Source organism: Grammomys surdaster, unplaced genomic scaffold, assembly GCF_004785775.1.
Source record: "Grammomys surdaster isolate TR1022 unplaced genomic scaffold, NIH_TR_1.0 67, whole genome shotgun sequence".
Taxonomy (NCBI): Eukaryota; Metazoa; Chordata; class Mammalia; order Rodentia; family Muridae; genus Grammomys; species Grammomys surdaster.
The window spans coordinates 6655546-6668077 of NW_021604569.1; the positions used below are offsets into that span (position 1 = coordinate 6655546).

General features: G+C 36.8%; 1 protein-coding gene across 3 annotated transcripts in view; it reads left to right on the forward strand.

Moving 5' to 3' along the window:
- Window positions 1-12532, forward strand: part of Kiaa1841 (KIAA1841 ortholog) — a 61142-nt gene that overhangs the window by 18079 nt on the left and 30531 nt on the right. For 2 of the 3 annotated variants that reach the window (XM_028778077.1, XM_028778080.1), the window contains 5 exons: window positions 2302-2462; window positions 5900-5986; window positions 6086-6196; window positions 8688-8811; window positions 11471-11623. In XM_028778077.1, coding sequence (XP_028633910.1) covers window positions 2302-2462; window positions 5900-5986; window positions 6086-6196; window positions 8688-8811; window positions 11471-11623 — 636 coding nt within the window. The remainder of the gene's footprint in view (window positions 1-2301; window positions 2463-5899; window positions 5987-6085; window positions 6197-8687; window positions 8812-11470; window positions 11624-12532) is intronic. The other variant, XM_028778078.1, reaches the window with a different exon arrangement.

Here is a 12532-nt window from a genome sequence, read left to right on the forward strand (position 1 = left end):
CTTGCTTGTTCCTTGACTATTTGCATCTATTGTATTGCTAGACCCTCAACCTACAACTATCTTAATACATACATGTAATCAAAATGGTATTAAAAGCATAAAGGAGGAGGGGGGATGGGATGGGGGTTCTAGGGAGAGAAAATGGGGAAAAGGGAATAACATCTGTATTGTAAATAAATAAAATATCCAATAAAAGAAAAAGGAAAAAAAAAGAATGCTAATAAAGGTTGGAGAGATGGCTCAGTGGTTAAGAGCACTGACTGCCCTTCCAGAGGTCCTGAATTCAATTCCCAGAAACCACATGGTGGCTCACAACATCTGTAATGGGGTCTGGTGCCCTCTTCTGGTGTGTCTGAAGAGAGCAATGGTGGTATACTCATGCATAAAATAAATAAATAAACCTTTAAAACATGCTGATCAAATATAAAACTATAATATATACACATCTATTTCAAGCTATAATATTAAATATATTTAATTTGAGACTAAACAAATTTTATTCCAAGATTTTTGTTCTATCACTAACAAAGAATTAATTGGAATATATTGAAATAAATAATTATTATTTGTTTATTTAATAAATATCTGGGCCAGCATAGGATGCATAGTCAAACTTGATGTCACAAAACCAAAACAAAAAAATCTTTAGAATTCAAATGATTTCTGCCGGACAGTGGTGGCGCACGCCTTTAATCCCAACACTTGGGAGAGAGACAGGTGGATTTCTGAGTTTCAGGCCAGCCTGGTCTACAGAGTGAGTTCCAGGACAGCCCAGGCTATACAGAGGAACGCTGTCTCAAAAAAAAAAAAAAAGAATTCAAATGATTTCATATGTTATCATGGTTGATATTTTATAGTTATCATTTAAATAAATGTTTGGGATTTGTTCCTGATAAAACTGTATAGAGCTAAATACTACTTTGCTGTGTTCTCAGATGAGCTTTTTGGTTTGTTTGGAGTTTACTGGGTACTGTATTCCTTGTACTCCTCAGGGAGCTGGTTATATTGACTTCAAGCAAGGAGTACAGGGAAAAAATTTAGAGTCCTTAAACTTTGAGGTTCGAAGCCTAAGCCCTAAAGATTACTTTTATACCATCAGCACAGTATTTGGAAAAAATACAAGACTACCCTTTCTACTCTAATATTAAATAATAAATCCACCTCAGGTGAGAGATCAGATAAAACTGACTGAGAAAATACTTAAATGGCTGGAATTTTAACTCTCTTACCTAGAAGAATGAGACTTAATAACTAAGTTTAACTATAAGAAGTCATTTAAGGGGCTGGAGAGACAGCCCAATGGTTAAGAGCACTGACTGTTCTTCCAGGGACCTGGGTTCAAATCACAAAACTCACAACTGTATAATTGCAAGATCAGACACAGGCAAAATACCAATGTACATAAAATAAAAATAAAGTAAAAAAAGAAGTCATTTGAATATGCACTGTAGTATACAGATTAAGATCTGTACCTGCTATAGTCATTCAAAGTACATTATTGTTTTAAGTAAAAAGAATTAGAGTAACTGTGACTTCATAGAATGAATTAGGTAGTGTTTCTTCTGTTCCCATTTTATGGAATAGGTTTAGGAATATTGGTATTAGGTCTTCTTTGAAGGACTGGTAGAATTCTGCACTAAAGCCATCTGGCCCTGGGCTTTTTTTTTTTTTCCTTGCTGGGAGGTTTTTAATGACTTTTTCTATTTCCTTAAGACAATATAGGCCTATTTAGGTAGTTTACCTGATCTTCATTTAACTTTGGTATGTGATATCTGTCTAGAAAAATCACTCATTTCATCTAGATTTTCCAGTTTTGTTGAGTATAGGCCTTTGTAGTAGGAGCTGATTATTTTTTTGGATTTCCTCAATTTCTGTTGTTATGTCTCCTTTTTCATTTCTGATCTTGTTAATTTGGATACTGTCTTTGGGCCCTTTAGTTAATTTGGCTAGGGGGTTATCTATCTTGTTGATTTTCTCAAAGAACCATCTTTTGGTTTTGTTGTTTCTTTGTATAGTTCTCTTTATTTCTATTTGGTTGATTTCAGCCCTGAGTTTGACTATTTCCTACCGTCTACTCCTCTTGGGTATATTTTTGCTTCTAAATAATTTAGCCATGTGTGTTTTTAAATTTTACCTATTTAGCAGTATATATATAAACAAAATTGGCAAAACTCAGTTACTGGCTATGTATATATGTAACCCATATATACTTTTCATGAATTTTATGTTTGAAAGGTATTACTCTGAAAATATCATTTGTGTTACTATTTTTAAAATATTTTTTTATTCTGTGTTTTTCAGGTTGAACAATGTATTCAGTATTGCCATAAAAATATGAATGCCATAGTAGCTGCTCCATGCAACATGAACTGTATCAATGCAAACCTTCTTACACGCATTGCTGATCTGTTCACACACAATGAAATTGATGACTTAAAAGACAAAAAAGATAAGTTTAGGAGGTAATTCTTTAAACTTTAATTTTAAACCTACTATATTTCATTAAATATATTTCTACTTAATTTTAGTGAAAATTTTATTTTAAAATCTATAAACAGTATATTTCTATTTTACTTTTGAATAAAAAGCCAAAAGCTATGGTAAATCTTAATGATTAAAAATTTTTTATTACATTTGATTTTAGTGTGTATGTGGAGTGGAGTATGTGTGTGTGTGTGCACACTTGGAGGCCAAAGGACCACTTACCAGTTTTCTCCTTCTACACTGTGGATTCCTGGGGTCAAATTCAGGATTCAGTTATTCAGGGTTGATGGCAGTTACCTTTATCTGTTGAACCATTTTGGTAGCTCTTTTGTATAATGAACATATGGTGGTAGTGAACTGTGTTACGATTAAGGCTTCATTTTAAGGGGGTAAAGTAGAATGATAGGAGACCAGCAATAGCCATGTCTTGCAGGGGCCACTGAGATCAGAGCAAGGAGAAGGTTGGACATAGGTTTGGACAGAAGCGAAGTTATGTTTGTTTTGTTTTAAGATCTATTTTTAAGAGATTTATGTTGCTGTGTGGAAAACATGAGGTGTAGATAGAAGAAGCAAGGAGATGTGTCAAGAGGCAAAGGTGGTAGCCTGGTGAAAACTGATGGGTTTGGATTAGGGTAGATGTGGTGAAGTTGCCACTGAGTTCAATTAATGTAAAATAGTTGACAGATTTGTGAAGGGATAATGCAAGGAAAGAAATAACACAGGATAATTACTAAGTTTTCAACCTGAGTTGAATGCAGAAAGGAAAGATGGGGGGGGGGAGAGAAGGAGGAAGAGGAAGAAGAACAAGAGGAGGAACAGGGGGAGGAAGAGGAAGATACAGTGAGGTAATCCAAGAGGCAGCTTTTTAGGTCTTACAGAATTAGTGTACTTCTTGATTATCTGGGTGGAATGGCAAGTGACCAGTCAGATATGTTCATCTAGAGTTTAAGTGAGGTCAGCGTTGTTAACATAGAGATTTAAGAATAGGTGAGGTTTGGAAGAGTGAGCCTGGGTGAGATTTCCAGAAGACTAGTTAACGCTTTTTGTGGCATGTTAAAATCTTTGCTTACCTAAGGTAAGGCAGACATCTGCTGTTTCTGTTCTTCACTCTGAATTACTTTTTTTGTATAGGATGAAGTGGGAAGTGAAGGCTCATTTTCAAATACATTTCTAGTTGATGGAGTATCATATATTTAAAAGACCTTCATTGAACAAACTGCAGTGTCATCACCTCTAGTCAGGGGACTGGATGAGATCTGTTTCTGTGTCTATTTCATTCACAACAGAATGTTAACTTACTCATTCCTCAGTTAATAGCACTGACTCTAAAAGATTTACTTTTTATTATTTTTAATTGTGTATCTTCCTCTGCCTGGAGGGTGTACATGAGTGCAAGTGCCTGTAGAAATTAGGGGCACTGGATCCTCAGGGAACTGGTGACACAGCTGTCATAAACTGCCCAGCATGCATGCTAGAACCAAACTCAGGTCCTTTGTAAGAACAGTTTGCACTCTTAGCTGCTAAGCCTCCTCTCCAACTCAGTAGCGTCTAGTCTAAATTAAGGCAGGTGTTACAATAATTTTGGTATTTAGTAATCTAAACTGTGCAGCTTTACCCTCAAGGTTGCCACCTGGTCATTTTGGGTTCCTTGCATTGCCCTACAGATTTTGTAATTGGCTTGCTCATTTTCTATTTTTCACACACATGCAAACCACTTGGAACTGAAAATTAATACTAAACCTGTCGATCAAGTTTGGATTGATTTTAGAATCTTTTTGAAAAAGTGTGTTATGCGCGCACGCACACACACACACACACATACTTGTGTGTGCCAATGCCTACAGAGACCAAAAGATGGCATTAGATCTCCTGCCCCAAGTTACAGGAGTTTATGATCCACCCAGAGAGGATACTGGCATCTGAACTGGGATCCTCTGCATGAGCAGTGTGCACCATCTCTCCAGCCATGGTTTAGAATCTTAATAATATCAAACCTAGTGGTTATCGAGCACAATATAACTTTCTACATACTTATCCCTAGATGTTTGATTTCTCATTGCTGTTATAAATGCTATTCTATTTTCTGTTACCAAGAGAATATTAACAAAGGCTACTCATTAGTTAAAGGTTTGACAGAGAAGTAGCAATCAGGGGCTCTTAAGAAAGCCAGTGGACCAGAAAGGAAGGTCAGACCAAAGTGAGTTCTGACAGGGGAAAGTGACTGACAACTGCACAGCCATGCACAGAGGAGGAGACGGGCTCCCTGGGTGGAAAAGGTATCCAGATGTTTTCTCTGAATGGTTGTTAGGGTAAGTGGGCTCAAGAGAGGAGTTTTTTAAAGGTGGTACTAGATTTCTTTAATGTGCTAATCAGGATGGTCCATTAAAAAGAAATTGATAATGAAGAGGATTATCCAAGAACTCAGCCCTTAAAGGAATGATATGTAATGAAATTACCTAAGAACATACTTGAAAATGGGAATGGCAAATTTACTGTTACATTTGCTTCCACATTGTTTATAACCTGTGTCATTCCTGTGAATGAGATTGATTCTACATATTATTTAAATATTTCTAATATGGAAAACCAATTTTAATATGAAAATAATCTTAGTGTGTTAATATAGTCACTAGTCAAATGAGTAAGTTTTCTTTTTTGCTTTTTCCAATTTCTCTGAAAGACAATTATATAATATATAAATTATGTACATTTTAAATACTGTCTAAATACTGTTAAATGAATTAATAAGTAATTGGCTATTAATGACATTAAGTCATTCAAAAGGATGCTGAAATAAATTGGACATGTACTCAGAAAAAAAAAAGAAAATGGGAATGGAATTCAAAATTCATATGTGGCATTTAAGACTAACAAAGTTATCCTAAGGAAAGTGATGATAGGAAGGACACATGTGGAGACTTCAAGCTCAGTTATATTATACTTAATAAGTAGTTACCATTTATTTCTTAATACTGTACCTGGCTTTATTTAAAAATACAATTTAATCCTCATAAACCTTATGTGCTTGTAATTATTAGCCATATTTTATTATTTCTATTTGATTTTTGTTTGCTGTACCATTAGAGTAGATAGGGGCACTGGCACTGTGTACCCATCAAAGTCAGAAAATAACTTTTGAGAGTCAGTCCTTCTTTTGCTTTTATTTTCTTGGTCACCTGCTGGCCCCACTAGCCATATGTTATAGACGAGAAAACAAAGTTCATGAACACGCGCACACAGAAGGGAGGGAAGGAGGGAGAGAGGGAGGAAAGGAAGGGAGGGGAGAAGGGAGGGAGGGAGGCAGGGAGGGAGTGATCCGGCCTGCACCGCGGACGGGACGACGGGAGGGAGGGGGACCCTAACTTTAAGATACTAAATATAGACATTTAATTTATTGGTCATTTGTTTTTAATAGTAAACTGTTTTGTAAGAAGATTGAAAGACTGTTTGATACTGAATACTTCAATCCAGATTCTCGAAACAATGCAGCAACACTCTATCGGTAACCTGTTTTTCTTGGTATGCTGTATAATATAGCTATATTGCTTGCTACATTATATTCTTTTCATGAGTGTTTTTTAGCATTTCCTTTTTGTTATAGATGCCTTTTGTGTAGAAAACTTTTAACTAGAGAAACAGAAAGAAGAATTCCTTGCATCCCTGGAAAAATCAATGTGGATCGACATGGAAATATTATCTACATCCACATAAGGTGTGGTAGAGAGTAAATACAGTTTTTGTGTGTGAATTTCAAGAGTACTTATAAAAAATAAATTAGTTTTCCGGTTTATAGAGACCAAGTGTTGTTTTCTATGTAGTCTAGACTAACTTTGAACTTAATGTCTTCCTACCTCCAAGTGTCAGAATTATATACAGGCACCACCATACACATCCTGCATAACCACTTCTATAAGCAATAGGGTAGCACCTGAACATAATTCTAACTTTGACTTAGAAAAATGCTGCTTTCAAAACAAAGTTACTGTAAAAGCTGCATTGTATTTACTAGGTGAGTTTCATAATGTCACAAATTATTATATATTAGTCTTGAAATATTCTAGTCAGTGCCATTAAAGTGATTTGTCACTAACATTTTTAATATCTATGTAAGTATTCTATTGAATTTCATAAGAGAACTAAGTTTATTTTCAGTTTATTCTTGATGACTGAAACATTAAGGTTGACGTTTATACTCTATCCTTCATCTATTTGTTATACTTTTTCAGTATATAAGTCATATCATGCTTATATACTGAGTTGGTAAAATATCTCAGAAGAACAGAAACTTTAAAGATATGCCTCTTCTTTGACAACATCCTATCGTTAGGAATTTTTACAAAGAGGTATTATTGAGTCAATGAAAGTGTTTAACAAGATCATTCATTACTATATGAAATATATGAACTAGCTGCCCTTTTCCAAGAAATCCAAATGACTGAACAAGCTAAACTACAGCCACATAGATATACAAAATGTAACAAATTAGTTCTTTTTAAAAAACCACTCGTGTGCATGAGTGTGGATGCCCTCGAAGACCAAAGGCATGAAATCCTCTGGAGCTGGCATAACATGAGTACTAGAGATCAAACTTGGGTTCTCTCCAAGAACAGTACACACTCTTAACTGTTGAGCTGAAACTCCAGGCCCTTGAAAGCACTTCTTAGTGAACTTCAAGGCTCAACATTTGCTCCAGGCCCCTCCCCCAGCTTCCATGGCAGAGTCTGACTCTTAATGTTCACAGGCAGGGCAGCCATGTTGTTCTGCAACCCAACACAGCTGAGTCTCAGGCAGTTGGGAGAGCCAGGCCTACTACTTCTGTCTAGATAGTTTGCAGACCAGACAGGGGATGATACTCTAGTTCTTCTCAACAGCCAGCTACAATCGGCTTTGTCTGCATGGCTTGCAATGTCATCTTTTCTTTACAAACTTCTTTCTGGAATCATTGGGATTTAAGCATCAGCGCCCAGCTCCCAACATGCTGTCCCGGACTTGCAGAGTGGCTGAGCCCTGAAGATGTCATCTCAGTACTCTGGGAAGATGCAAGAGTGATCACAGAAAGAGTGATCATCTCAGAAGCAAGATGATCACAGAAAATCAAAGTCATACTTGGCTACATAGTGTTCAGGACCAGCCTGGGATATATTTTTGTAAAAAACATTTAAAGAACATATTGACTAAAATATAACTATTGCTTCTACATGATTCTTTTTCTGTATTAAAAATGTATAAATGAACTGAAAAGATGGCTGAATGCATACAGTGCATACAAGCATGAAGATCTGAGCTTGGATTTCCAGCACCCACATAAAAAGCTGACTGTGGCAGCGTGTGCTTGTAACACAAAGGCTGGGCTGTGAAGGATCCCTGAAGCTTGATGGTGAGCCAGTGAGCTCCAGATTCTGGTACTCCCTTTCTCAAACAACTAGATAAAAAGTGATAGGGAAAGAACCTGATGTTGTCCTCTGGCCTCCATACACATGCATATAGCCAAGTGCTCCCACATGTGAAATATCCATATACCACACATACAAAATAGCCTTCAGAATCCATAACCCACATGAATACATACATCCAGTACACATACATAGACACGTACACATACAACCTTAGCAAGTATGGCTTACATGTGTAGTCCAAGAACTTGAGAAATGAAGGCAGAAGGATCAGTTCAGGTCATTGTCAGCTATAACACAAATACAACTGTTTTTTTTTTTAAACAGAAAAGAATCTTCGAACATTATATTTGAAACATTAAAATAGAAATACAGGGGGGCTGGAGAGATGGCTCAGAAGTTAAGAGCACTGGCTGCTTTTCCTGAAGACTGAACCACACACACAAACACACAGTGTGGCACATGCACACATGCAAACTCACATTCATATGCAATAAACAATTTTTAAAAGTAAAGTGAAATGAAGTAAAGGTCCTGTTTAACAAACATCTCATGATTCTTAACTACTGGCCGGTTCAAACATTTAATTAATATTTTAGTTCAACAAAATAAGAATGTATTCAACCTCTTCATACTTTCTTCTCTTGTCCACAAAGTTAATGTTCAAATGAAATTGAACCTGTTTTTCAGTGTAGTCCACACCACACATATCACTTGGAGAGTAGTCTTGGAAATGAGCCACAAATGCCAGAACATTTGGTTAAAGCAGATTGTGTTTCTCGCTTGTAATAATTGAGGCTTTCTCTCCAGAGATAAAACCTGGGATGTACATGAGTATTTGAATAGTCTTTTTGAAGAATTAAAATCTTGGAGAGATGTTTATTGGCGTTTGTGGGGCACAATCAACTGGCTGACTTGTTCAAGGTGTTACCAGGTAAGGTTTTAAAGAAATTAGTGGTGAGAGGGGTATTACATTGCTTGTATCTGCCTTTACTTCTTTTGCCATTTTTCCCTTTCTTCTTTCTTATGTTTATTGCTGAAACAAGTATTTTCAGGAAGGCAACAGTCTTTGTTATCTAATCCATTTTTTGAAGGTGTGTACATATACATATGTATACGTGTGTGTGTGTGTGTGTGTGTGTGTGTGTGTGTGTGTGTGTAGCTCTTATTTCCAGCCAAACTATTTCTCAGTTGGGCCATAAATTCCCTTAGAAATTCAGGTTCACCTTTGGAGCGTCTGTTTTGATGTCAAGACAAGGTGTCTGTGAAGCCTGTGCTAGCCTTTGAGCTTATGGCCCTCTGTGTCAGCCTCCCTAGTGTTGCTGTTATGGGTGTGGATCACCACACCCAGCTGCTTAATGACAATTGCATTTCCTAAAATATTTTGTTCTCTCCCTCACCCCCCATACTAGCATGGGCTCTAAAGTTGGACCCCAGGCTATACCACTGAGCTGTATTCCCAGCCTTGTTCATGGTTTTAATAATTTGAAGTTTTAGCAAAAGCACGAGTATGTTAGTTCTTGATAAAAGTTATAACTTTTTACAGATTCACAGTAATGCATAATTAATCTCACATAAATCCAAAGTTTTCTACATAAATATTATATGAATACCCTCCGTTTAGATTTTTTTACTCCCTTGATTTTCAGCAGAGAGACAGAAAAACAGTTTATCAAAACCATCAGAGTTTGGAATGCCAGACTGTATGTAAATACTACTCATTGTGTCCCCTGTGTTCCAAAATGTTTTAACACTAGATTTATTGAAGTACATCCTATAGAGAGAACTATTAATCCATTTTGTGAGGTTGATACATGCAGTGTTGTTACAACCATCAGGGCATAGAACATTTCCAGTATTGGTTCCCTGTGCTCTCTTTTTAAACCAGCTCCTTCTTAATGGCTGACAATCACTGTTAAATCTGTCTGTCTATAGTTTCTCCCTTTCCAGAAAGTCATATAGATAGAATCATGCAGTATTAACTACTTGAATGGAGAGTTTTTCATTCAATAGAATGGATTTGAAATTTAAACATGTATGAATCTATTTGTTTCCTTTTATTGGTTAAGTAGCCTTCTGTTGTATGCAGCATTACACAGTATGTTTAACAGTTCACTAGCTGACAGACATTTGTAGTGATTCTAGTTTGGAGGTATTGTGAAGACAATTGCTATAAATATTTCCAAACATAAATGTGGGCTCTTAGATCTCTTGAGTGCTTGCCTCCAATTAGAACTGCAGGATACTAACCTCAGTTACCACTCTGTGAATGTCCTGGCTCCCTTTGCACTCCTTAGCTGTCTGTGTATGAGCATTGTAGTTGTTCTATGTCTTGTTAACATGTTTTGACATTTGTCTTTGTTGTTAAACTAATTGTTAATTTTGGTTTTGCCTTTAAGTTTTTTATGAACTTACATGTGTATTTAAAACCTATCTCATAACCATACCTGGCAAATTACTGTCTTTAATGACTGGAAGTTAGGCCACAGTTCTTATTAATACTGATTCTAAGCCTCACTGGACAACAACAGGGGGACCAGAGCCATTACAAGGTCCCCTTCAATTACTGGAGGTCAGGCCTCTATCCCCGACTTCACAAGATTAGAATCACCACAGCCCTTCTATACTTAGAGAAGGGAGGAGATGTCAGGGGCAGCCCTGCTTATACACTGAAGGCCTAAAATCAGCCATAGGCCTAAAATCAGCAATAGGCCTGTCATACATGTATACTAACACCAAGTCTTGTGTCTCTGAGGAAAAACATTGAAACAGATGGCTATAAGCTATTGTAATCAGGCAGCTTTCATGGAAATTTACCAGCCTGAGGAGTCATAGATCTTGTAAATAGGTAGCCTTGGCAGATAATACCAACTTAGATAAGGACAAGTGAATCATAGCCAGAGTCATTGTGATCTGTCCCCTGAACCTTCACCCAGCCAATACCCTGTTCTGAAAGATATCTGTATTCCCCCTGAACACCCACACTCCAGTGTCATCCCCTTCCCCATGTCCTGCCTTTCTGTGTTTATAACCCCTGTGTGAATGAATTACGATTTGAAAAAAATAAATAAATTATTAAAAAAAATACTGATTCTAAGTATTTACCATCACAAAAGTCAAGGAATAACCAAGTGAGGTGAAATTATTTTATGTTTCACCAGAATTCTTAAAATTATTGGTCAGCTTTAATTAGGTGTTTATACTAAGATCAATTTTACTCATCTGGGTTTTTAGTAAAGCAGCCTTGGTTTTGTTCTTTGGAAACTTCTTTGGGGTGTAAGTGCATGCCGTAAGATTCATTATTATATAATTCATTAATTTTAGTGAATTCCTACGATTGGTACCACTGACTGCACACCATCTAGTTTAAGTGTCTTCCCGTCACCTCAGAAAGAGCCTTGTGCACATATGCCACCACTCAGTGTTCTCACCTCAAACCCTGGCACCTGCTCATTACTTGGAGCCTCTACAGACGTTAGAATGAAATATAATTCATAGAATGAAATATGCAGTACACGCTCTTCAGAGAAGTATGTTTAGATGTATTTCATTATGGGGATGATTGTTAATTTTTATATATTTCTTTTACACAGACTTTCCTCTGTATTGAATTCTCACATTGTCAGTATCACTCAGAAGTGGTAGTTTACTCAAGCACAGTAAATTCACTAAACACTGTGGGCACTGGAATTTATCCCTGCTGTAACCAGAAGGTTCTTCGATTTGATCCCACTCAGCTCACAAAGGTAAGTTGTTTGTTTGTTTTGACTCTTTGAAAGTCTCATATGTCTATACAATGTATATTGGTCACACCCACATATCGTTGTCTCCCTCCAGCTCCTCCTAGCATCTCCCTCACACCTTCATGGTTTTTACTGTTATTAATAACCCTGTGAACCTAGTTATTTCTGCCAGAGGAACTAAAGATACATTTTAATATTCTTTTATAGTTCAGCAGCCTCTAACATTTTTATGTAAAATCTTTTTCCTTTTAAGTGTAACTACATCCACATAGGAAACTACAAAGGGTACCTATAGAAGTAGAGACATAGAAACCTCTTTTTACCACTTCCTACTTTGTTAACAGTTTGCTTTCCAGTCTTCTTTTTTTTAATCACTCTGATGATTTCACACATGTGTAAAATCTAGATCCACCCATCCCCCCAGGCTCTCTTACCTTCTCCTGTCTGTCCCGTCTCCCACCCTTCCTGCCAAGAAGTCCGTGTCACGCTTTCATGTTTTTCTGTGTTGTATTGGTTTTTGTTGTGACACACTAGATTTAACCAGCCTCACTCACACAGGCTTTGTTTTGAAACTATATACTGGAGCATGGGTAACTCATGGATGTCTGCATCACTAATGACAATGACTCCCTCTTCCCCAGCAGCTCTCAACTGCCATTAGCTCCTCTGCATAGGGTCAAGCCCCCTTACTCCTTTCCCATCTACTGAATATTTACTACAAGTTTTGTTTTGTGCCAGCCCTATTAGGCAGCCATAGCTGTTGTGAGTTCATGAGTACCACAGTGTCAGACTCAAGACAGGAGTTCATGGTCTTCCCTCAGTATCATCCAGCTCTTTTCTTTTTTTTCTTTTTTCTTTCTTTCTTTCTTTCTTTCTTTCTTTCTTTCTTTCTTTCTTTCTTTCTTTCTTTCT